The sequence below is a fragment of the Columba livia genome, chromosome 6 (genome assembly GCF_036013475.1).
Source record: "Columba livia isolate bColLiv1 breed racing homer chromosome 6, bColLiv1.pat.W.v2, whole genome shotgun sequence".
In the NCBI taxonomy this organism is placed as follows: domain Eukaryota; kingdom Metazoa; phylum Chordata; class Aves; order Columbiformes; family Columbidae; genus Columba; species Columba livia.
Genome location: NC_088607.1, coordinates 28,525,772 through 28,551,174, shown reverse-complemented (window position 1 = coordinate 28,551,174; position 25,403 = coordinate 28,525,772). Strand labels below are relative to the sequence as shown.

Sequence of the window (25,403 nt, the reverse complement as noted above, 5' to 3'; positions counted from 1 at the left end):
TTATAGTATTTGAAAACATAGAACAACTTAAAATGAATTTCTTGTACCTACTATTACCTTAGTTAAAGCAGTCCATATTTTTCTGTCTTTGCTTTAACACAACACTGAATATAAAGGGAGTTTTTTTACAAACTCTTCCCTGTAGTTTTTGCGGGTTTTATATATGACATGTTTACTTTTGACTAGGACGTGGCAAGATGCAGAATAAAGCAGAAGACGTTGCCTTCTACACAGCCCAGGAGTTATGATTTGCTTGTTACCTGTCAGGTCAAAAAGGATCTGAGCGATGGTTCAAAAAATTAAATTTTCTATTTGAAACACAGCATTAATAAAAATGTAAATAAAAACCCCACAACTATTCCTTTTGATACTTTAAAACATTGTGGAGATTAGTGCATCTTCTCTTGGAGAGGGTGTTATTGTTATGCCCCTGGCTGTTTAAAATGTCTGGAACTGCATGTAATGCTTGATCTCCTTTAAAGCTCAAAAATGTGTTGCTCAAACTGCAGATTTCAGGTTTTTATTCAGTGTTTTATACGAAGCTAACATACGTAAGGAGCATTTATGGAGAAGTTTTTGTCAGTTTCCCTGGCCAGGAAATATATTTTGTTTATTGATGAACTTTGTGATGGGAAGGTGGACTGAGAAACCCTGATTGAGACGGTGATGTGATTCACAGGTGAAAACTGAGTCACATAGATATTCACAAACAAGCGGATACTGTACCATCTTTGGGTGTTAGGTTTGTGTCATTGCCTTCTGGTTTATTTGGATATATACATACGAAATCCAGTTTCCAGGAATGTGTGGTATTTAATCCCTTTTTTTTTCTCAATTGTGTTTCTGTTATCTGTAATTTTCCTTTTATCTTTATATTTTATAGCTGCTTCCAGAACTCACAAATCCAGATGAGCTACTTTCGTACCTGGATCCTCCTGATTTGCCAAGCAATAGCAATGATGACCTTCTGTCTCTCTTTGAGAACAACTGAAACCATATGTATTCCCCCATCCCTTTCACTTGTTCACACGTGTGTGGCTGCACAGCGAGGAATCTTAACACTCCTTTTCCACAAGAGAAGAAAAAACTCACAACTTGATCCAGTGGTGCACTCCCTGCTTTCTTCATCTCAGAACTGCTTTTGTCAGCTTCAAAGACTGCGAAAGTGACGGGAGAAACAATACAGAAACTTAACTAAATGCAGTAATCTCTGAGTCTGCCGTGCTACACGTGACAAAGCAGCAGAGACAGTTGTGCAGCTCTTGGAAACCCCATTTGTTGTTCATCCTCTAGAGAGAGAGTTCTGTGATAAACATAGTGTGAAGTATCTTGGCAAAACCATATCTTGGCAAGGGAAGAAAAGGCAACAAAATGGAACTGTCTCTAATTGACGCGTCTCAGAGTGTCCTTCCAATGTGTGTTCTTCCATTTATTTGAAACTGTATTTCCCTCCGCCCCACCTGCCCTCTGCCCCTCTCCGACCACAGGTTTGTGTTGGAGTGATTGTCCTGGCCACACACAAAAAGAAAAACAAAAACACATACAAAGCTCAAGAAAAGCACAAATCCTACAGTCAAGTGGCAAAGATAGGGAAGACACACAGGCCCGTCAGAAGGAGCCAGCAGTTTAGCTAACGCGACTTCAGTGGCGGAGTCCTGAGAATCTCCAGGCTGCAGCCGTGGGTGTCGGTATTTCTGCCAGCGCAGGAATCGGAATCGCCTCTTTGCAGAGGATCCCTCTGGCCAAACACACAGATTGGAAGCACCCAGGAAAAATAAAAACAAAAATGTTTCTGATGTTTAGGGGTTTTTTTGTGGTTTTGGTTTCAAATCAGTACCCTTGGTGGCTGCATTAACATCCAGCTGTTGAGATTGCTGTAACAGATCTTTTACCATGTATGCCATACGGAATGGAAAAGAGAGGGAGGGGGGATGCAAACCAAACTGTTCCTGATTATTACCCACAGCCTTCGGTGCCCGAGCGTTTGTGTCGCTGTCTGTACTGCACAATACATAGTCAGACAAGCTGGGTTGAAGGCAGCCAGGAAATCATTGCAGGATGGGAGGAGCGTAGCATCACTATCTGCATAATTGTTTTTAATAATCAGCTTGAGAAGGGGCATTGACATTGGACAGACATCTTACAGCTTCTTTTTTGCTTTGCGTTCTGTTTTCGTGACTGTTACAGATAATTCAGCCTTTTTGTTTTCTCTTCCTTCAGTTTCTTTTTATTTTAACTGCTGGGATGAGCTTTTTCTCCCGAAGGACTTGGGCGTGGGGAGAATAAGTAACTGTTGGTAGATTCCTACTGCCCCCGAGAGACCCTGCTGCCACAATCACTGTCTTGCCCCGTGATCTGTGCTTCTCGTGTGGTTGCTGCTCCTGCATGAGCTTCCTGTTGCTTCTGTGCCCATTTCTGTGCTCTTCGTCTCTCTCTTTCTCTCTCTAATAAATGATGTACAGTAGCTGTGTAAGAAGTGCATGTGTGCCAACTTTGCCCTTGTGGTGCAACATTTCAGCTTTTGCCCACTGTACAGTTATTGGTTTTGTTCCTTTTTGTTACTAAAGCAAAGGTTGACCTTACTCCTTTTCCTCGTCACAGATCCAATTGCGTGCCCGCCGTTTGCTCACCACAACACATTTTAAACTGAAGTGCCAGGCGAAATTCTGTTTCTTCCTGTCGGTTTGACTAGATAGCTTCCTAGCCCTCTGTGTTTAGTTTGCAGTGCTGTAAATGGCATGCTCTGTGCTTACGACTCGGGATTTGCTTTCCTCACCAAAGTCATATTTGTAAATTCTTTGCGGTTTTTGTTTTATTTTGCTCTTTTTGTTAACGTTTCCCACTACTGCTGTACATGCGTCGTGATATATATATGCTAGTCAGCAGCACCTTGCTGTAGATATTAAAGGAAATGGCAGTTTAGTTCTTTTATTTTCCAGTAGGAGTATTGAATCTGTCAAACATATTATGTAGAGATGGTCCCACACTTATATTTTTCCTGTTTCGAGTTTTTTTAAGAAAGGCGCTGTTCATTATGCAAAATCAATTATTTTAAGAATTGCTATTGTAAATATCTTTGTGAATATTTTAGTATTGTCTTTGATAATATTCAACATTTTCATGATCTGGTTATACTTTTGCTGGTGTTTTTAAATACCTTGTCTGAAGAAAAATATGGGTCCTTTTTTAAAAAAAGAAAATTGAGGGTTCTTTAACAGAATAAGGGAGTTGCTTGTTTTTGTTTTGTTTTTAATTCCCCCCCCCATTTTCTTTTGATAAATTAGCCCAGATTTCATATCCATTGATGTGATGAATGAATTGATACACCGGGCAGTACCTGGACAATCGGGGCCCAGCTTCATTGTGGAAACATAATTATAAAAGATTGCCTAGGGCAAAAAAACCCCAAGTAACCAACCGATGTTCCCTGATTGTGGGCGACTGTGGGCTGGTGGTGGCAGAGATGTGGTTTGTTTGCCCGGGGGAGCCGAGCAGCTGGGAGCAGCTCTGAACGGGTGACGATGCACCAAGGCAAGCAGCGGGTCTGAGGGACCGCACTGATGTCACTGCTCCGGTCCCTGAAAAAGGGGCACGGTACCGAGGGATGTCGGTGGGTGGGGGAGGGAAACAGTTACAGTTTTTTATTCTGCTTAGAAGTGTCTTTTTTTTAATTATTATTATTATTGTTATGTGGGCTTGACAACCTGTAGAAGTACTCTGCAGAATATTAAAGATACCTTGGTGTAACACATGGTCATGGTGTGGTGCTGCTATCACACAATTCCTCAGAAAGACCGTTCTTCAGTTACAGATGTGTTTTGTAGCCGTTTTACTGTAGTAGATTCCCCCTGTATTTTTGCTGCATTGTTTATGTAGGTATTGAAATCATTTGCAGGGCTGGCTAATGATAATCTGACTTTATGCCCTTAGAGTTTGGGTTTTTTGTTGCAGGGGGGAGGGCAGGGAGTTTCTTAAGCCATAGGTTTGGGAATAAAGATTTCTCACTGTTAGCTGGAACTGGTTGCTCAAACTTTTTTAATGGATTCTATTTAATATTCACAAGCAACTAAGTCACCTGAAATTATTTTTCTCTTAAACACAACATCATATTTTAAACCAGCTGTGTTAAGGATTGACCTTTTGCTAACTGGTAGTATTTAAAAAGTACCTGTTGGAAAGGATGAAGGGAAAAAAACCCCACATAAATGTTAGCAGTATGTTTGGAGCAGTGTTTGCATCTGCTGTGTAAAATAATAGAGAATTAAAGTGGACGGCTGACATTTTTAAGCTTACAGAAACATTTGGTTTCAAGGCAGAACTTAAAGAGAGAAAACACAATTTTTACCCATCACCCAAATATTAGACATTTGAGACAGTTTAAAAACTTATCTGTCAGCTAAAATCAGGTACTGTGTAGTGGAGTCAGTATGAAAAAGCTTCTAAATGAAAATCTAGTTATTATTTTTATCTGTTCACTGCCGTATTAAAGTTTAGAAAAAGAAACAAACTAGCAAATAGGGTAATCACAGTCATTTCTTTTAAAGCTTAATTATTATATGAAATTCCAGTAGTATTTTTCTTCTTCTTTTTTTTGTTTGTTTGCTTTTTAATTGTTTCCCTATGGAAGTTCATCTGGGAAAGAACCCACAGAGATCTACAGTTCTGCTGCCAAGACATTACTATAGGACTGACAGAGACACGCCAATGTCTGCAGCGGAGACTCAAGGGACAGCTGTACATATGTAAATGACAAATAGAGACATGTTAACAGAAATGCATTCATTTTCCTTGGAATGTGCATTGTTTTTATTTCGCAGGAAAAAAAAGCTTGAAGCTCCATCTTATGTGGAAAATGAATCCTGTTTGTTAGCGTTTGTGGAGTCTCAGCATTTGTTTCACTTTCACTTCTGTAATATACTCTGATCCTTTGTTTTGTTTTATCTACATGTAATATTTAGCTTACGTGTACTAGTCTATCACCTGTGTATTTTTAGGGTGCTACAGAAATAATGAAGAAAAATACGGGGATTAAAAAAAAAAAAAAGAAAAAAAATTGTAACCAAATTCATACTTTGTACAATTTTTGATATCACGATCAGAGGAGAATTAAAGAAAAAAAAGTACAATCTGAAGTAACATGCAAAAATGGCCATTGTCTTTGTTTGTACATTGTATGTACAGTACAATGCAATCATTTCATACTAAACTGGTCAGAAAAAATAATTGTGATTTTTAGTCTTGCAAAACTGTATGTAGTTAGATGATGTGACAACCTAATATTTATCTAATAAATATGTATTCAGATGAAACCTGTATATTAGGTGTTCATGTGGTTATTTTGTATTTAAAGATCAAATTATTTGACTATTGCTAGACATTTATATACTCTGTTGTAACACTGAAGTATTCTCATTTGCTCATGTTAATTTTTTTTTTTTCCTAAATAAATTTGCAAAATTAAGGTCTGGCTAATTGGCAGCTGCTTTGTAAATTGTTAGTTTCTTTCTGAAACAACCAACTTGCCTTTTGCTCTCCCTGGCCGGATACAAGAAAGTCCGTGAGAAAGTACCGGTGACGAGCAGTTCAGAACGCAGGGTACCGTGTATCACCCGAACAAGTGGCAAGGTATTTGAAATGACACCTTTGCGCGATGTGACAGAAAAGGAGGGCTTGTCTCTGGTGCTGACACATGTTCTGCAATACAGGATTACTGTCTAATCCAACACAGTAGATGGTTACCTTTGTTTTAAATTCTCACAAGAATTTAAAACTTTTCATTCAAATTGGAGCCTGTCATTCAGGTGGAAGTAGTGACTTTGGAAGATGACTAAAATGAGGTATTTTTTTTAATGCATCCCCGTCTTAAAGTTGAAGCACTTGGTTTCAAAATGTAGTCTTTGAGCTACAAAGTCTGCTTAATTATCTGCAAGCAGATGGAATTGTTACACAAGGAATACACACGGAGTCATATCAACAACAGCCGCAGCATGCAGAGGTCCTGTCCTGGTGGAGTTCTACACCCGTACTAAGCCACAGATGCCAGGCACTTCGCATCTTAGAACCTGCTGTAACAGAGAAAGCATCTGTATTTGTGGCATTTGTGGAAGCATTTAGTCTAAACTCACCTTTGAAACACACCCAAATACAGAGAACAACTGAGCCGTTTCACAATATGAGTAGCTATACAAGTAGGTAATTGATACATATCAACTAATCCACAGCTCCACAAGGACACAAGTTCTTATTGTTGATTGAGCTGCACACAAGTATATATACAGATATATACATAAATCTAGACTAGAGATTTATTTTCTCAAAATTGGGAAAAGTTGGTTATTTCTGATGCTCAGCTTCCTCCTACTTAGCTGGCACTACCCATTACAATGGGCTTTTAGGATAAGATAACAAAACGGAGTTACAGTGCACTCAGTAGTGAAACAGTAAAAAGCATGTATCCATTCCAGCCAATAATTAACTAATATTTTTCTTTTGGTGTTTTGTTTTCCTGCAAGCTCCCAAGAAGTGTCAATGAGATGTACAAACCTGCTTTGGCACTGTACAGATGGATAAAAGCACGAAGAGCTTGATTTGTCTTTAAGCGCTGTGCTTTTCCAAGCTCACTTTGAAGCCCGAGGAGGCTCCGCTGATTCCGCAAGTGGAGTGTCTGCCAGATGTGACCTGAGGACCCCAGGACAGGTATGATGACTCTTCCCTCCTATCTCCTTAAATTCCAAGTCTGTACAAATCTTCCTGTATTGTGAACTTCCAGTCATGAACAATTACCTTTCTTTTTTACACTTTGAATTATTACCAGAATGTCAGCTTATTGCACTTTTCCATTTTCTGTGTCACTGAAATCCTGCCGACCCTATGTAGGGTATTACTCGTAATGTCTGTCATTGTGCCCATGCACTGTTCACGTTTGTTCTCTCCAAAAGGAACACAGGATTTTTGTTGTATCAGACAGACCTCCAGAATCTTATGCTGAAGTATCTTTTCTCCATCGGTTTATAGAACTTTCTAGGGGAACGTAAAAGTAGTCAACAGGGAACCTAATCAGTGATGAAATCACAGTGAGCAGATGTTAGCGCACAGCTTGGTACAGATGGACTTACTGCTTTGTTTGCTATGTAGTTTACCTGCATTTCCAGAAACTCCTTGCCAAAATCGTAATAGTTGGTTTTCTGCTATTTAAGTCTGTCCTTCTGTTAAAAACCTCTTTTCTAAGTGTGTGGCCTAGAAGAGATGAAGCTCTTTCCCTGGTTTATTGAATATGTCTGCTCGGTCCGTCCAGTATCTTCCCAGTTACTGAACTCACTCTGTTTCCTGATGGATCCAGTCACACACGGTAGTTAGCTTCTCTGGAAACACTAGTATCTACCACTTATAAATACTTTGGTTTCTCTATATTTGTGGCTTTATTAGACATTCTGAGAGTTTTGGGATTACTGATTCTGTTTTTTCCTAGGTCAGAGTTTTGAACAATTACATTTTTAATTGAATCTTACAATCTAGACTTTCCTGTTAGTCCATAGTTATTTCATGATGGGGAGGGTGTTTGTTTGTTATTTTGTGGTTTGGGGTTTATTGTTGTTGTTGGGGTTTGTTGTTGAATTATTCTGGAACATTTAGTTTTCTTTTGTTACCTTGTTCACATATAAAGACATAAATTATGGTGAACATAGAGACTGATAATAAATTTTATCTAGTCAAACACTAGAAATTATTTTTTTATTCAATTTATTTACTTTTTATTCTTTTTTTTTTTTAATATTCAGATTGTTGTTGGGGTTATATTTTTTTTTTCTTCATTTGTTTTGTAAAAACTGTTGAAATATCCCACATTTACTTAATGAAATGCTGGAGTTTAAGTCTTATTGGGGTTTTAATGCATATTTCAATTGATTCAAATTTTAACCAGTAATTCTTATGTTCCAAATTTATAATCAGTGCTCATTTTTTCCTCGTTCATTGCTTCTGTATTTCTCAGAAGGTACATTGTGTACATTTGTAAGACATGAAAAATCAGTGAATTTTGGACTTACCTGTGAATCCCATCTGATGAGCTGTCCTGGTTAGTGACTGGTGAAAATACCCAGTTGATAAAGAATGCAGAATGTGTTGCTTCATAAGACATGATATTGGGCTAGTAGTTTTCCTTTCTACATCAGGAATGATGGCCTTTCTGGGAAGAAGCGTGACTTTCATATTGCCGCTACCAAACTGATGGCAAAATGCGCGGGAGCAGCACTGACACACAACCAGAAGGAGCCCTGGACTCCAGACTCCTTGGGATACTCACAGAAGTTCTTACCCTGGGCTTTTCAGTATTTCACCAAACGTTTCATTGTACAAAAATGATGGTTTTCACTTGTAAATGTGACACATGCTAATTTGCATCTGACATCTTGTTAGTCCTGTTGGTGGGACGTTGTGTATTCAGATGACTGTCACATGCAATTATGTCACATAAGTATGTCATAACGTCCCATGCTAGCTAATGCAGCAATGCTGCTGTACGCTAATGGCAAGTAACCTTTTCTGTAGTGAAACTGCAAAAAGGCAGAAAGGAATCTGAGAGACTTTTTATTCTGAGGTTGGTTCCAGCAGAATTATTGCTTAGAAAAACTGGTGGAATTATTTTAGTCTTGTTACATCTGTGAAGCTTTTCATTTCTGGGTGATTCTTGTTTACACTGATGCTATCAGCCCATGTTTAGCTTTCAACTCCTGTTGCGAAGCTGTACGACTAAAGAATACGTCTCACAACTCTGATTATTGTTAAAATTAGCTGAGTGCAGACAGCGTAATTCATCTAGTACAAGGTACAGAGGAACGTGTTACCTGAAAGAGTCATTGTTCAGATTTACACGCAGGGCAAATTCAAGGAGAACCCACGGCTTTACGAGGCAGCTGATTAAAGCAGAGCTCTTGAGAAAGAGAATAACAGTCATGAAGATAAAACGATGTAAGGAAATTGTGTAGAAAGCTGCTAAATATTGGTGAGGGGAAAAGATCAGAAAAGCAATCAAATGAAACCAAAGAACCAGGAGAAAATAATTCAAAAAAGTCAAGTACTATAGCTGGGAAAGAGAATGAAAAACATACAGCTGGCAATCTGGAGTGCTGTGTGGGACTGGGGTCCCCCACGGCCCTGTGCCTCTGAACACTGCAGCCATTTCCCACCTGAGTTGCAAGTAAATTAACTTCCAAAATGCACTTCAACCTAGAATGTTGTATTACCACTGTCAGTCTTAAACTGCCAAAGGTGTGATGTTCTTCCCCTTTCTTCCACCTGGCTGCATTTTCTAGTGTTCCTGACAGTGATTGTAGGAGGCGTTGGCACTCTGGTTTTGCTTTCATCAGTTACATATTTGTTATATCACAGAATCGAGAGCTGGTGGCTGGAGTCGCACAGCGAGAGCACAGACGAGGCGCTGTGGGCGCTGGCGGTGGGGAGAGCTCTGGGGTCGGTGTCCGTGCGAGCGGGCGCTGGGACAGCCCCTCGGGGCGGCGCGGGGACGATGCTGGGCTGCCCGCTGCTCCCCAGGACCCTGCTGCTCAGGGTCTCCTGTGATGAGTAAGTCCTGGGCAATTCTGTTTTCAGTAAGAGCATCCCAAGCACCAGACTCATATTGCTTGTACAAGATGAAGTAGCATGACTAATCAATTCTATAGTATTTCTCATACTACTACTGTATTACTCGTTCTTCAGACCAGAGAGGATACTTCACAGGTAAATAAACTGAACCGATGCCTATAAATTTCACATTCTGTTATAATAGAAATTTCTATGGTTTAGAACACAGAAGAGCTCCCATATTTCCATATTTTATACCGTGTCTCCCTGCTCACCTACAGACAAATCGCCTATCTAGGCATCCTGAAACTGCCAATCCCCTCATTTTTCTTCTAGCCTAAAATCATACCTTTTAAGTGTCCTATATGCCTATATGTCGTGACCTATCTGTAAATGTTCATGGACCAGCTGTAGTGGTGTATGGATGATCTTCTGGGAAGTCATAGGCAGCTGCTTGGTGCCCTGGGCACAACGTAAAGGCCCTGTGTAATCTGACATACTAGCAGTGAGTTTCCATACATTATTCAGGGAGATTGAGTAATGAATTCCGAGCAAGCCGTGTCACTCAGAAATTCTGAAACGAAAATGCTAATCACAGCTGTAAAGAGCATGAGTGGATTGAGGTTCTTCTTGTATGACTATTTGTAGGTAATTAGTATGAAGTCATGTGGGGAAACTCCTCCTTTATGTACAGCGTGTGCTGGAAAGAAGTTTCGTGTTTTGAGCTGGGTTACTACAAGTTCCTAAGAGGAAACCTTGATTGGAGGAAATATTTATTAGCGTTTTTTTCTTTTTATCTGTAAATGTACCTGTGTGGCTACCCTGTGCCCTTGAAGCTCTTGTATGATTTAATTTCGCACTGCAATCACACTCCCCCACTCTAGTCCCCATTCATAAATAAATGCGTATCACAGAATGGTTGGGGTTGGAACGGACCTCTGGAGATCATCCAGTCCAACCCACCTGCTAAAGCAGGTTCATGTAGAGCAGATTGCACAGGAATGTGTCCAGGCAGGTTTTGAGTATCTCCGGAGACGGAGACTCCAGAACCTCTCTGGGCAGCCTGTTCCAGTGCTCTGGTATTCTCAAAGAAGTTTCTCCTCATATTCAGATGGAACCTCCTGTGCTTCAGCCCCGTGCCCATTGCCCCTCATCCTGTCATTGGGCACCACTGAAAGGAGTCTGGTCCCATCCTCCTGACACCCACTGTTGAGATATTTATAAACATTGATGAGATCCCCTCCTAGCCTTCTCTTCTACAGGCTGAACAGACGCAGCTCTCTCAGTCTCTCTTCATAAGAAAGGTGCTCCAGACCCCTCGTCATCTTCGTGGCCCACTGCTGGACTCCCTCCAGTAATTCCTTGTCCTTCTTAAACTGGGGAGCCCAGAACTGGACGCAGTGCTCCAGGTGGTGCCTCACCAGGGCAGAGTAGAGGAGGAGGATAACCTCACTAGAGCTGCTGGTCACACTCTTCTTACTGCACCCCAGGATACTGCTGGATTTCTTGGCCACAAGGGCACATTGTCAACTCATGGTCAACCTGTTGTCAACCAGAACTGCCAAGTCCTGCTCTGCAGTGCTGCTTTCACAGATACAGATTACAGAAATCCTTCCCAGCTCTCAACTCACCTTCTAGCTTAGCCAAAACCTTGATGGAAAAATTACGCTGAGTGTATTCAAGTGCAGCACAACACAGGGTCTGCAGTGGAGGGTGGGAGTGCCCACTGCAAATTCCTGCTCTCCCCACTTAAAATCAAGCTAAGCCCAAATATGATCTCTCCCTCTCCTAACAGTCCAGATTAGCAAAGTCCTTGAGATAACCAGGTCTCAGGTGTGCAAGGGTTCTTAAAATCAATGTTAAAATCAATACCATGGAAATTCCCTGTATTACAGTATCAAGTGATGTTCATGTGAAATCCGCTCAATAGTAGATTGCTGCAGTCTGTATTTGAGTTTTTCATTGCGTGGGCTACACACACACGCCCGGGAAGAACACATCAAAGTGTGCCACAAAGATCAGTTGTGTGTAGTTGCATTCATGCATTTGGTAGCTTGCAAAATGTGATCTTGCCAAAGCTGCCAAGAGCAATCGACAAGCAGCAATCCAAGCTGGAATACTACAATTAACCTACATACCCATGTCACAAACAGGTAGGCGTGCAGTCGGACAGTTGAAGTCAGGAACATGTATCACCTTTATACCGGTGCATTCTCCGTCTGCCAGGAGGTAACACCATTTCAAGCCCCTTAGAATCAAAATCCCCAAATTTAGGTCAAATTTCAAGCATTTATTCCTTCTGTTTCTTTAGAAGAGTCACTTAACCACTGTTGTTGTTTCCTCTCCATCGTTGCACAATGGTGGTAATATTTACTCAGTTGCCTCACAGTCTTGTTTATGAAGACTTCTAAGTTGTAAGCAATATATCAATATGAAATTCTGTTATTGTATCACTTAAGGTTCTTTTTCCTATGCAGGGATTTCTCTGCTAGGGCCTTAGAAAAGTTCTTTAATAGGTGTGTTTCTAAAAATACCTATTGAGAAACTTCTATCGAAAGAGTCCTCCTTGTTTATCCATATGTAACTTCAATACTGTCTTTGAGACTGAGAGAAAGATGAAATCCATAGGGCGGGTACCAGCCTCCCTGACGGCTCTGCTGAAGCATCCATCTTGACTTTTGTCTGTGCCGCCCCATTCTGTTGCCTGTCTGGTGTAGTGCAGGGCTGCGATGTGTGCTCGTTTTCCAGCCAAATGTACTTATTTCCTAACCAGATGTTGCAGAATTTCAATGATAAACTTACCTTCAGACAGAGGTGTTCAAAGTTCCTCTAAAATCACTTCAATTTGCTGAGCTAGGTCTAAGCCTCCTTCACTAGTGATCTAGGGTGGGCTTTGACAGAGTTTTTGTAGCATTTTTTTTGTCCTTGGATAGTGACCTCTGTAACTCAAATTCCCAAACATGCTGTCTGCGTGAGTTCCAATACATCTGACTGTGCAGGAGTAGACCATAACCAGTGATTTAGTAGCTTTATTGCTTTAAGTCTAGAGATGATAATTCAGTCCATATTCCCAAATAAAAAGTCACCACTGTGAAAGAGAGTGAGTTGTTTTGCTTCTCACCAAGGCCTGCAAATCAGGAAAACTACTGAGGATGCCTGTGGACTCTTAGCAAAACAGTTCAAAGATGTTCTGCTGGCGTTTCCCAAGTGTGACACAGGATGGTGTTCTCTTTTGCTCATCTTTTGTCTTGTTTATTAAATAACAAATCCTTCAGGGCCAGAACTGTCTGTTGTTATAGGAATGTACAAAACACCCAAGTGCTAATTTTGATTTAGGATTCTAGTGGCTACTGCAATTAAAACAACATTAAAAAGAGTGAGAGATGTTTTTCTTATGGTCACTAGAGGATAACCAGACTGATGATTAGATCAAGTGAAATTACCATTTCCCAAAAATGGACTTGAAGCTCCAAGGATATGACAAGGTAACTAGAAAACGCATACTGACGTAGCTACTATTGAAAATAAAATAAATCAGCTTTAGATTATCAGTAAAGGAATAGAAAACACTGGCATAGCACTGTGTGTACAAAGTCATTGTTTACCCCTGTGTTGGATACTGTGCAAAGATCCTCTCATCTCAGAAAATCCATAGAAGTGGAGCCAACGCAGAGAAGGGCATGAAGGATGGGTCCCTCTGGAATGCGTGCCTGAAAAATTGTGTTCATATGGGATTTCTCAGTTGTCTGTAATTGGATGTTGTAGTTCTGCCCAAACCTTATGGTCAGGGCAGTGCCCTGACTGACAGCTTTCTGAAAATTCAATAAATGTCCTTGATGAAGTCACTTTTAGCTGCCTGACACCACAGAACTTAGGCAGGATTGAAAGTGTACTTTTGCTCATGTATGGGATGTTGTGTGATTCCATCACACTGTACTACATGGTTGCATTACTCTAACCTTCAATGGAATAACTTAATTTGTAGTACAAGGAATGATAAAATTACAGGTGCATAACTACTAGAATCACCCTCGGTTTTGTTATTGGTTGTGGGGGGTGGTTTTGGTTTTTCTTGTGTGTGTGGTATGGTTTGGTTTGTTTTTTTAAATAATCACTTCAGGAGCTATTTTCCCATCTTAAAGGGCTAAATTTTTAACAAGGGTAGCCAGGAGTACTACAGATGAATGCTATTTCGTTTTGGTGATTTACTGCCTTAAAATAATCTATATAAAATCACGCATCATTTTTAGAAGTGTTTTAATAGAAATCCTATCTCAACCTGGGAACCTGCCAGAGCACAGCAAGCAGACAGAATGTCGTACATGTGCAGAGTTCATTTTGCAGAGACTCGGTGGTCCAGTTGTGTCCCATTCGCTGCAAGATTTATCTTGAATGAAAAGCATCAGGTGTCCCGGATGTCCTTTGCTTCAGGTGTGATGGGGCAGAACACAGCAGGTGTAGCACCCTTGCATGAGCTTGTTCGTGGAAAACTGAACTTTTCGTGTTAGTTTTCAATGGAGAAAAAAAAGTTTCTGATACCAGTGGACTTGCATTGGTGATACGACTGGTGTTTGAAGAAGTGCTGATACAACTGTGGAAGGCTGTGGTTCACCTAGCAGTGTGGAACCGCACCATTATTTGGATGAAATTCAATGTGTGCAGATTGTACAATATCCCAACAGGGCTAGTTTTTTAGAGAGAACACGTACTGGCTTATGAGAGGAGTTGTTATGCTGCTGCCATGCCGATGGAAGAGCTTGCTTTGACCCCACAGACCCCACCAAACCAAAGACATTTTGTGGCATTAAGAACCTGAAAAACTTTTTAAAGTTCTTGTATACAGAACCGGTGTGGCAACTGGAGCGGATTTCAAGATAATATCTGAATATGACTAAATATGCGCTAAGTATTTTGATCTAAGCTGCTAATTTTGGAGATCTGAGATGTTAAATGTTGTTACTTTCATGTTAAGGATGATCAGGCAGGTTTCCAAGCTGTGAAACCACAGCATGGGCGCTGCTGGGGTTGTGACGCGGGGGTGACAGCGCACGTAGGGGCTCGGGCGCACCTCTCTTTCCTCAGGCGTTAGCGGTGTTGTTCCCTGGGTGCTGCCGGTGAGTCGGGCTGCAGGGCCGGCCCGTCGCTCCCGTCTCCCCGCTGCACCCCGTTAATTACCACACGTGTGATGGTGGCAGCCTGGCCTTTCCTGCCTGAGGCCTGCGGGATGACACCAAAGGCGTTGCATGGAATTACAAAATTTTAGAGACTTCCTGTCACTGTTGATCCCTGGGTTATGGGTCTAGGAGGAAATGTGAAATACAAACAAACCCACAAAAAACAAGAACAACAGCAACAAGCAAACAAAAACAACAACAACCAAACCAAACTCCAAAACAACAGCCCCCTACAACCCGTGGTGAATGGTGGGTGGTGAGGGGTGGCACGGGCCATGCTGGGCAGCTGTGAGGGCAGCCGGAGCCCGCAGCGTCCCGCTGCTGGGGGCAGCACCGGCCTCCCGCAGCGCCGCCCCTGCGCCCCGCCGCCATCTTGCCGTGCGCGCCGCCCCCAGCGGGCGCTGCGCCGCGGGCGGAGCGCTTAAAAGGCGGCAGCGGCGGCCCGACCGCGTGTGTCCGACTGCCGGCGTGTTCCCCGCTCCCCCGCGGCATGCTGGCGCTCAGCGCCGCCCGCCGCTTGCTTCGCCCGCCCGGGGACCTGCTCTTGCCGACGGGGCTCGCCTGCATGTGGGCGGCCGGTGCCCGCGGTTGCTCGGCGGCCGGCGGCGGCTCGCAGAACCCGGTGGTGTACTTGGACGTGGGCGCCGACAACCAGCCGCTGGGACGCGTTGTGCTGGAGGTAAGGGCGCCCGGGGTGCCGCGGGGACGGGGGCTGCCGGCAGCTCACCTGGCGCCGGGGTACGGTGGGCGGGGAACCGAGGGCGGCGGGACAGCCGGGCATGGCGGGCGGTGAGCGGCAAGGTCAGCGCAGGCCCGCGGGGGGCGGCCGGGGCACCGGGAGGGCACCTGGAGGTGGAGCTGGAGGCCGGGCCGTGCCGTGTCCGCAGCGGCAGAGACCTTGGAACTGCGCTGTGAGGCTGAAACGCTGAACAGGAGCGGGGTCGCTGCTGAAGGTGCCGCGGGGAGCGGTCACGGGGGTCCCAGGTGCAGGGCCGGGCCCCGCCTGGCTCCACGGTCTGCAGCCACTCTGCCAGCTTCCACCTGTTTTTGTTTGCTTGCTTGTTTGTTTGTTTTTATTTCTTTCCTGGGTGCGTATTGTTGGTTGTTTTTCCCTTTCCTGAGGTGTGCTGTCTCCTTGAGCGGCCCGCTTCGTGTGCCTGGAGGGGTCTGCACGGCTCTGAACGGGCAGCCCGCAGCTGGCTCCGCACTCAGACATTTAAAGAAAGCCTGAATAGGAAAACTGTGGCATGCTCCTCCGCTCTTATAAAAAGCACTAGAAGAATCGAGTCTTATCGGTGGCATACACCACGTATCCTTAGGGCCGGGCACACGCCTCTGATAAATGCGTTGTGTATGGGAAGGAGTGAGGGCTGTGTTCCCAAACCCAGCCCTGCAGAGGGAATGCTGCTCTTCCCAGTTACTCCCCACTGAGGAAATTCAGCGTGGCCTTCTGCCACCTCCAGCACCCACGTTAGGTCTGTATCAATAGATCTTTAAAAATGTAGTTCGTAAGGGTTGTCTCTAAAAGGATTTCCCTAGAGAGTAGAGCATAATTCGATTTTCTTCATTGAAAGCGTCAGCATGTGAATTATTTGGCTGTTACAAGCTCTCGTGTTCTCAGGAGGTGGTGTTTCAGGGAGTCATAGATAAAACATTGCTGTGCAAGTTCCATATTCATCAGTGAAATTTAGTAAATAACTGGATGTATTTTAAAAATAGCATTAATGTTTCTATATTTCTTATGGCAGTATTTCATTTCCATGTCAGAGATTTTTAGTGTGCTGACTTTACAGAAAATCTGAATGCACTGCAGCAATCACCTTGAGACTTTGGCTAAGTTGTGGTTAGATTCAGCTGCACATTCTGGCCATCCGAGGAGAGCGCCCTAAGAAAGGAACGTTAAATTCTTGCCATAGCCATACTGTTTCTTGGTGTCTCGTGCTGGTTATGGCCAGGATGTGCGAATAGATAAAACTTTGGACTGACCTGGTATGGCCGCTTTTATGTCACTTTTCCCAGGCAATTATAATATCCTACAATTTCAAGATTAGTAGAAAGATGCATACTAGTCAAAGTCAGAAGTGCTTGTTGGTAACAAATGTGTATGTAACATCATGGGTTGATTTTGATACACAGTTTCTGTTCCTTTTCCTTTGCCTTTTCTGCAAATTTCAACAGAGGGCTGTGTGGGTTTTGATCTCTCTAGTTGTATCCAAACTGGCTTTGATCCCTGGGGTCTATCGTAAAACTTCTTCTAAGTTGTCACTAAATTATTGTGTTGATCAATGAAGTTATTAGACGCTGTTCAAGTAACTCTTCATTAACTGGTCATAAGTTACCTTGAGGGGATATTTTTAATTACTAGCCAAATGCTGAGGAAGTCTTAAGGTGTTACTGGAATTTTGGATGTCTCATGGTTTCAGATAGCTCATCACCTTGGGAAGAGAGTTCAGTTGTACCAGCCCCCATGTGGAAGCTTTTCTATGTATGTATGAAAAAGCTGACTTACTAATTTATTTATTTGTTTGTTTGTTTTTCTGAAACAGCTGAAAGCTGACGTGGTTCCGAAGACAGCAGGTAAGGCAGCATCTCCAGAATTTCATGTTTAAATATTTGCTTAGGTTGTGATTTACAGGAACAATAATATTCTTTTACCTTTTGGAAACAACTTCCATGTTCCATCCCCGTTTGCTAAACAGAGAAATACTATAGAAACTTTGTCAGAACAGTGCTAGTGAGAAGTTACAATTTGTTGTTGTTGCAAATGGTTTCATTTTTAATTTACCCCAAAACAGTACAGTCTACAGTTGGGCTCAGTGGTGAATATTTGTGTTTAAAAACATATTAGTTTGCATTAAAATCAAACCCCAAAGCAAATGGGAAAAGGTAAACCAAAGGGATGGTGTCTGTTAGAGTTTCCAAAGAGCATATAGGGTTTTGTTTTCCTGGTCACTAGCTAATTAGCGCACCCATGTTACAAAGCCTTCGTGTTTCATCGCGTGCTCTCTTCCTCATCTGCTTATTTTGTGGTTCTGAAAAACTTGTGCTTTTCTTTCAGTTCCTGGTAGATGAATATCCTTAAAAAAACCCACATCATCTTCACAATTACTGTAGAGAACAAAGGCATGAAAGTCAGGAAATGAAACCTTTGACTCCAGAGTGGTGGGTTGGTGTAAGGCGAGTAGTTAGAGTAAGATGTAACAGCAAAATGAAAGGGAGACAAGATGGAAAAAGATTGTTTGTACCCTGTTCTGAGGATAAGCAAGCTTTGTTTCCTTAGCTTTATAACAGAGGTTTTCTTATAGGATGGGAACAACTAATCAATCAATAATACCTTAAAGAAGGTATAAAATTTTCGAAGTTACTCAACATAGTTACTTTACTTGTGTTTGATGATATTATGTATCATGTGACAACATAGTACTTTATGCTTTGTTTTCACAGAAAACTTCAGAGCTCTTTGTACTGGTGAAAAAGGATTTGGGTATAAAGGATCCACTTTTCACAGAGTGATTCCTTCTTTTATGTGCCAGGTGAAGTTTCTTCTTTCTTTTTTTTTTTTGTTTTGTTTGGTGTGTTTTTTTTCTTTTTGCTATTAAATTTATCTGTATGTCATTTGTATAATTTTAGAACAAATTAGACTATAGTGGTAATATTTTAAGTAGCGCTGTTCTAACCTTTGCTAGCTACAGAATAAAGAAGTGACAGTGTGACTTGCATTTCTGATCTTTTTGCTTTGGCTGTTGCAATAGCACATCTTTTGTACAAATAAATGTAAATTAGGTGTAGAAAGTCTTAAAACCTGGCTTAAGACTTTCTGCTTTTATATAGCAGTGTCCTTTGGTGTGGGGCATATTTGGCAAAAATGCACTTGTTAGGAAAAGCATTTGTGGGTAGAATGACAATCAACCTTGTGTTCAAAGTGAGCTAAGAAAACAACATGTCCATTCTTTATTCCTAGTAGAATAATCTGTTCATAATGGAGAATGTGTTTAAAAAAAAAATCTGAACATCTCCCTAATATGAAGGAGAGGAGGGAATCAAAAGGGCTGCTTGGGATTGATTTTTGGGATCACACACCTAAAATGGATTTTGTTTTCGTTTAAAGGACGGATCTTTCAGAATTCTGAATTAAAGTCGATGCATGCTAGGAATTTTTTCTTAAATGGCAGGAACAACAACAAAAAGAGAAAAAGCCTTTTTGAAAGCCTTTTTTTTCCCCCTACTTTGCTTGGCAGATGAGCAGGATTTCAGCTGCTGTAGGGCACTGGATTGTATGATTCCTGGTGGTGTTTCTTCCCTTAAAGGAAGCCACATTTCAACAGCAGTGCATTGTAGAATGACTCCATAAAAATTTGAGATCAAGGTTATAGTAAGCATGCTTTGTTTATTAACTGATGGCTGTGATGGTCCCCCCTCCTCACTTTTTTTTTAAAAGCTAATATACAGCTGTCAGAACAAGAGGCCCTAATCTTGACAAAGATAGGATTTGAGAGAGAGGGGACATGTGTGCTGTAAAGGACCTGTTTTCTTGCCTTTGAAATGCAAACTAAGGTTTTGTGATACTGACGAAGTGATGAAGTTTAAGTCTTGTTGAGGTCAGAAATATGTAAGTATAAGAAACACAGAAATCCTGCCCTCAGTTCTGCCACTAATTTGTGAAGTTCTGTGTAAGTCTGTTCTTGCCTCCCTGCTTTGTCCCCACAAGTGACCCCAAAATGAAGATACTGTGTGGCTGACGCTGTGGTACAGTGAGGTGATGAATTGATGTTTAGGAATTACTTGGAAGTCATTGCTGAAGTGGAAATACTGACGTAGGTTTCAAATATTTTGAAGTGAGAAGAAACAGCAGAGGCCTTTCCACTTGTCAAGGTGGAGTGTTAACATGATTCAGGCGGTTGGTATAACCTAATTAAAGCTCATCACACCAGGCCTTGGCAATTCAGCTGCCTCCCCGTGGCTGGCAGTGTGCAGAGCACACTCTGGGACTGTGTAGGAGGAGATGTAACACACCTGTGGCAGATTGCTCAAGGTGAGGATGGGAAGGTGACTGTCACATGATGGACTGCTGAGGTGTGAGTGCTTTGCCCGCGTGGGTGGTGTCGCTCCTGGGAGAGGAGATGGCAGGTTGCTCAAAGCAGTGTTTAGTAACCACCTTTGCAAATTGCTGTGGCTGGTTTGTTTTTGGGGTTTGTGTGCCTAACCTTAAGACCAGGTGGTCACATCTATCCCAGCAAGCAGCAGGTAGCTGAGGGAAGTTTAAAATAGCTCAACTGTAGCACTTAAACAACAAAACCTGGAAACAGCAAATAGTAGTGATGGAGATCTGACCAGTGCTTATACCTGTTGAAAGAAAGAAAAGCAGAGAGAAAGTTAGTTTGTTCTGAGGGCTTGCCTGTGGTAGTGAATCTGTGATTTTGTTTCAAGGCCTTTGAGGTGTCTCTTAAAATTACTGCCATTTGTTGCAGCATATTTGGGAGCAAGGCTGGTAACACAGAAAGGTGGTTGTTGGAGTTCTTGTCAGCTGGAGAGTATCTGCAGTATCTGGAGCGGAAGTTTACCTTGGTTGTGTCTTTATCTGGTTACATGGTTTGAAATACTCATGTGACCATACTCATTCTTAACCTGAAGAAAATCTGCTGATTTTATTACTTTCAAATTAGAGCAAGTGAGTATATTTTTATAGGATCACTTCTGATGTAAAATTGTGCTTGTGTCCAGTAAAGTTAACAGCAATTTCTGTTTCAGGGTGGTGACTTTACAAATCATAATGGAACTGGTGGAAAATCCATTTATGGCAGTAGGTTTCCAGATGAAAATTTCATACTTAAGCATGAAGGACCTGGTAAGTAAACATGTTCTTTCTACCTTCTGATGACTGTAAACTCTAATGAAGCATTGTTTATGAAGATGTATTTAAAAAAACCCCAAGGTTTTTTAGATGTGTGGGGCACTTTGATGTTTCTGTGACTACTAAGTTTAACAATACATTGTCTCTGGCATGTGCTTGTTTGTGTAAACTGCTGTACAAATGTAAGTCAGCCAGGAATGGGTGACATTGCCACCCTTGCTCTTACTATAAAAGGGACTCTACAAAGTAAGGCGTGGGGTTTTTGTATTTTACTTACAAATTCTGCAAAGTGAAATTACTGCTTTTATTTTCCTCTTTAATAAGTCATAGACTTTATTTTTTACTTACATGATTGCTGCACAAGTGAAACAAAGCAGTCTGGAATGTTTGTATTTACTAGGTAACGAAGGCACATCCTTTTAAGCTCAAATCCAGAAAAAGTAAAGGAAAAGCCATAGATAAGAACATCTGATTGAATTCTGTAGCCTCTCCTTTTTGGATTGTTACTTCCTCGTCACAGGAAGGTACTGCTGCTGTTGAAGCACAGTAGCGGTTAGCTGATGTTAATTACATTTAGGCTGTGTACAACTAATTACATTACTAGCATTCTTGCTGTGGAAAGAAGGGAGGCTGGGCTGGAGGGAATAGTCAAAGACAAGAAGTTGACATTAAAAGTCATTTGGAGACAGAGACTGTCACATCTTCTGTCTGTCCCTATTTAGTCTAAATGTGCAGAGGACAATTGTCTTGCTCACTGCATGCTTGTTAGACCAATTTAATCAGCTGCTACTGTTGTTCCAGGTGTTCTTTCAATGGCCAATGCAGGACCCAATACAAATGGATCTCAGTTCTTCATTTGCACTGCAAAAACTGACTGGTAGGTTCCCAGCCCTGCACATCAACCCAGTGAACTGATGCCCAGATGCAGAGGGGTTGGGGTTTTGTTAGGGGTTTTTTTTGTTTGTTTGTGGGTTGATGGTGCTTTGTTTGTTTTGTTGTGTTGTGGTTTAGTTTGGGTTTTATTTGTCCAAATTGCTTGACTCACAATGGAAAATAAGTTGTTTTATGCTTCTTGAAGCAGGAAGGGCTCTGAGGGTAACAAGGCTGCTGTCACTCGGAATGCTTTTAAGTTTCAGAGTTAAAAGTATTTGATGTCTCTTGTACAGTTGTGCCTTTACCATAGAGCTGATCTGCAGGAGAGAGCTATGAAGATCTGCTAACATCCCTTCAAAAAGCTTGGTTTGGTTCAGTCTTTATATTGTTTTAAGTAAAACTGCCTTTATTTATTTTACAGGCTAGATGGAAAACATGTTGTTTTTGGGCACGTAAAAGAAGGAATGGATGTTGTGAAAAAAATCGAGAGCTTTGGTTCCAAGAGCGGAAAGCCTTCCAAAAAGATTGTCATTACTGACTGTGGCCAGCTGTCCTAGCCTTTTGTCCTGCCATTCATGACAACTTCAATGCTGTGAAAAATGAATCATAAAAAAACCCCAAAAGTTTCTGATCCCATGAGTAGCACCTGTGGAACTATTTTCTATTTAACTTGGTCCAACTTTTATACTTACTTTGAATGATATTGATTAAAGGCATAAAACAATAACTGAAGCATGTTTTAACTGAGCTACCTTCGTAGTCACACTGTCACACAGGTTTGGTAGAGTCCCGTTGTGTTTAGAAAGAAGTAGTACGGACACCCAGCGCGTGTCTGACTGCACTGTTGATACTGTTCCTACTATTTGGATGTTTCAGGTGTTAGAACTGATGGTGGAGTTGACAAGTAAGTTGTTCTATAGTTGGGAGTTAGTTATAAATTGAGAAATACCATGTTTCTTTGGTGCTAACAAATGCCTATTCTGTTGTCTCATCATTTTGAAAAAATGCTACTAACTGCTGCTCTCAATGCTGTCTGCAACAATACTGTCAAACAATTTCCTTCTGTGTCTCCATTTAAGTCTATCCAATAGAACTAATGTGTGGTTATGGTTTTTTTTAATTAAATTAATTCTGTTTTAATCATTTTGGGTAGTCTCAGACCACTGTTTAAAACTGAACTCTACCACACCTGCTTCAATGTTGTAATTTGACTTTTGGGATAAGGAAATTGCTGTAGGTTGAGTGATGCTACTGCTAGAGCTCTGCCTGGGCAATAGGAACACCAATTAGAACAAAGATCATGGGACTCTTTTACTATGCAACTGTGAACTTACTTGAAGTGCAGTTCTGCTCTGAGAGCTGGTTCTGTGAGAAATACAGCACAGTTCTGAATAGATAACATATTTTTGCACTTTGAGAATATAATCAGAGTATAGTGAGTTTGCTTGAGTGAGAAACCATTGCTTGTTGGTCCTGTGAAGTCAGCCCACTTTGGGTATTACTTGGATTATGATTTCTTCTCGTGCATCATCAACAGTAGTCAAAATTGGTCACTACAGAATCACAAGGCCTAATTGATGGAGCAAAATCATTATTGCTGTGGTTGATGCACAAGGAAAGAATTCACCTGATCAGATAAACATGTTTCATTTGTATAAACTGGTATGTTTTATGTGGCGTGCTTGAGCAATAACAGAAGTTGGAACCTCACAACATCATTTTTTGAATCACTAGGGCTATGAAGTATTCATGCTTTTGGGGAAAAAAACCACTTGACTGATTTTGTGCAATAATCTCATCACTGAAATCTCTTTACTCTCTTCAAATGTGAATTATTTGCTTCCATTGCATTCTGATAATTTTTGCACTGAATTTTTTCTACTGAGCTGCAGTCTTGTGTGTGTGTACAAGGTAGTATTCAGAGTGTAATTTTGCATATAATGGAATTGAAAAGCTTTCCACTACAGCCACTTCATTTTTGTAGTATTTTTGAAATATTAATTTGCGCTCCTTTGGCTTGTTTCAGTTTGATACAATAATGAGGGATTTTTGTGTTCTTGTAATTTGTATATGAAAGATAATTAAATACAGTTCTGCCACAAAAAAAAAAAATGTCTGTTTCTTTCTTGAAAGCAGGATTGTGAAGAGCTGAAACCTGTTGTGTTTACTTGGGCCATTCTATTCTGCCCACTTTGCGATGGTTTCAGGAGCCGTGCTTTCACCAGAGATCCGGGCTGCTGGTGCCATGCTCTGCCTCTTGCTAGTGAATCTGCAATATCTGGTATATGGATAGCAATTCAGGTTTTGAAACTGTTCTCTTGTTCAGTTTATTCTGTCAGTTTGCAGAGATGATGAGGAATACTTAAAATTACTGAGTGTAAATTTACTGAGCGTGCATAAACCACTGCATTTTCTCAGAACTATATGTTAAACCTTAAATGATAGTATTATCCATGTTACAACTTTTTTTTTTTCTTTTTTAAACCTATGGCTGTAGATCTTACAGGCTCATTTATGGTCTGACTTCCAAAACGTAAAAGCCAAAGTTTCCCATCAAGGCTTGCAGTCTTGCCTAGAGAATAAATACTGGGACATGCAGAATCACTGTGAGCAGTAGCGCTGGTTGCAGTGTCTCAATGGGGCTGGCTTTGGTTTCCCGATCCCAGTCCTCTGCACACCTTTCTCTGCCAGAAGAAAGTCTTTGCTGCCTGGGTACTTGGAGTAGCTTGAGTCTTAATGTTTTGACAAACTAAGCAGGTAGATATCTTCAAGTTTTCTTCTGTAAAATACCTTCCTCTAAATGGATTTGTCTGTGGTTCTGTTCTTCCAGTTTTTTGTTTGTTTGTTTGTTTGTTTTCTTTTTACATTCCCCCTTCCCTTTATTTAAAAAGAAAAGGCACAGAGCTCTATTTCACTATGTGACTTGCACCCCACAGCATTGCGAGAGTGTTCCCATGCTGAAAATGCACAACTGCGGCTTGTACTGAGCACACCCAAGGTAATTTTAAGAGCTGGTTGAGGCACCACAGGACACCACAGCAAGGGTGGCGGGACCTCTGCACTTGGGGTGGCTGCCCTAGCCCTCTGCAGTCCTGTGGCTGTCCGTCTTGGGTAGCTTGTCTACCTCCCGAAGCCAGAATTGCAGTTCACAGGTAAGCACACAGGAATCAGCGCTTACTGGTAATCCTCTGACGGGATCTAATTTTCTACAAAGTGCCCCTCCCTCTCCTGTTAGCCCTCTTGTATCACAAACAGCTGCTAGGAGAAGAGGGTTCTCCTTTTGCAGCCTTGCTTGATGGTTTTGTCAGCTTCAAGAGGATGGGTTGGCACACCATGGGTTAGTTAGGCAGTGCTGCCACTCATCTGTGACTTCCTTACTCTGGGATTTTGTACCTTCTCATAGCAAAATGATTACAATAAACTCAGCCTCACAGCTCTGTCACATGCAGAAAAGGACTTCGACTTCTGAAGTTAACCCACTTCAACTGTGAAATAAGAAACTGCCCAAAATTATGGGGTTTTTTATACATTTAGACATTAAATTCCCACAGGCTAGATGGATATGTGAACTTCTCTAACATATGCTTGCCTTGTGTTCTGCTGGTAGAAAGCATTGATCTTAAAGCAATTGGGACATGGTTCATTTTAAAGCAGCTGAGTGATCCAGAGTGACTAATAGTATTCATGTACATATTAAAAATGTGGAAAATTGCTGCTGTACAAGTTGAAGTAAGATGCGATTTCTCCATCCCCTGCCCGGTGATGTAACTTGGGTCACCCTCCTGGCCTGGCTGTGCTAGGGCAGAGCTGCCCCCGAGTGCCAGCGGGTCCCTGCTTTCAGGGCAGCAGAGGGTTAGATCTCGTCTCTGCTTTTCTGCTCTAAGAAGTGTATCCACTCACCTAATGATCACTGTGGAAATTACTTT

General features: G+C 41.7%; 2 protein-coding genes and 1 long non-coding RNA gene across 33 annotated transcripts in view; 2 read left to right on the top strand and 1 right to left on the bottom strand.

The window, feature by feature from the left end:
* Positions 1–5,315, top strand: part of ZMIZ1 (zinc finger MIZ-type containing 1) — a 346,742-nt gene extending 341,427 nt beyond the window's left edge. For all 31 annotated transcript variants that reach the window (XM_065067708.1, XM_065067704.1, XM_065067693.1 and 28 more), the window contains one exon: positions 884–5,315. In XM_065067708.1, coding sequence (XP_064923780.1) covers positions 884–991 — 108 coding nt within the window. In that variant the 3' untranslated portion in view covers positions 992–5,315. The remainder of the gene's footprint in view (positions 1–883) is intronic.
* A 3,258-nt stretch (positions 5,316–8,573) lies between these two features.
* On the bottom strand, positions 8,574–15,596 carry LOC135579777 (uncharacterized). Its single transcript, XR_010473539.1, has 2 exons — positions 15,481–15,596; positions 8,574–14,796 (listed from the first exon to the last, which is right to left on the bottom strand). It is a non-coding gene; the product is annotated as an uncharacterized LOC135579777 (long non-coding RNA).
* Positions 15,139–23,589, top strand: PPIF (peptidylprolyl isomerase F). The gene is made up of 6 exons (XM_065067741.1): positions 15,139–15,432; positions 17,300–17,330; positions 18,198–18,286; positions 20,502–20,598; positions 21,406–21,481; positions 21,899–23,589. The coding sequence occupies exons 1-6, from the start codon at positions 15,244–15,246 to the stop codon at positions 22,032–22,034; spliced, it is 618 nt and encodes a 205-aa protein (XP_064923813.1). The 5' UTR covers positions 15,139–15,243; the 3' UTR covers positions 22,035–23,589.
* The last annotated feature ends 1,814 nt before the right edge of the window (positions 23,590–25,403 follow it).

Excerpts from the sequence above, each read along its gene's own strand:
- PPIF (XM_065067741.1), top strand. The coding sequence starts at position 15,244 with ATGCTGGCGCTCAGCGCCGCCCGCCGCTTGCTTCGCCCGCCCGGGGAC. Across the intron at positions 15,433-17,299 it reads TGGGACGCGTTGTGCTGGAG|CTGAAAGCTGACGTGGTTCC; the intron begins GTAAGGGCGCCC and ends TTTCTGAAACAG. Across the intron at positions 21,482-21,898 it reads TGCACTGCAAAAACTGACTG|GCTAGATGGAAAACATGTTG; the intron begins GTAGGTTCCCAG and ends TTTATTTTACAG.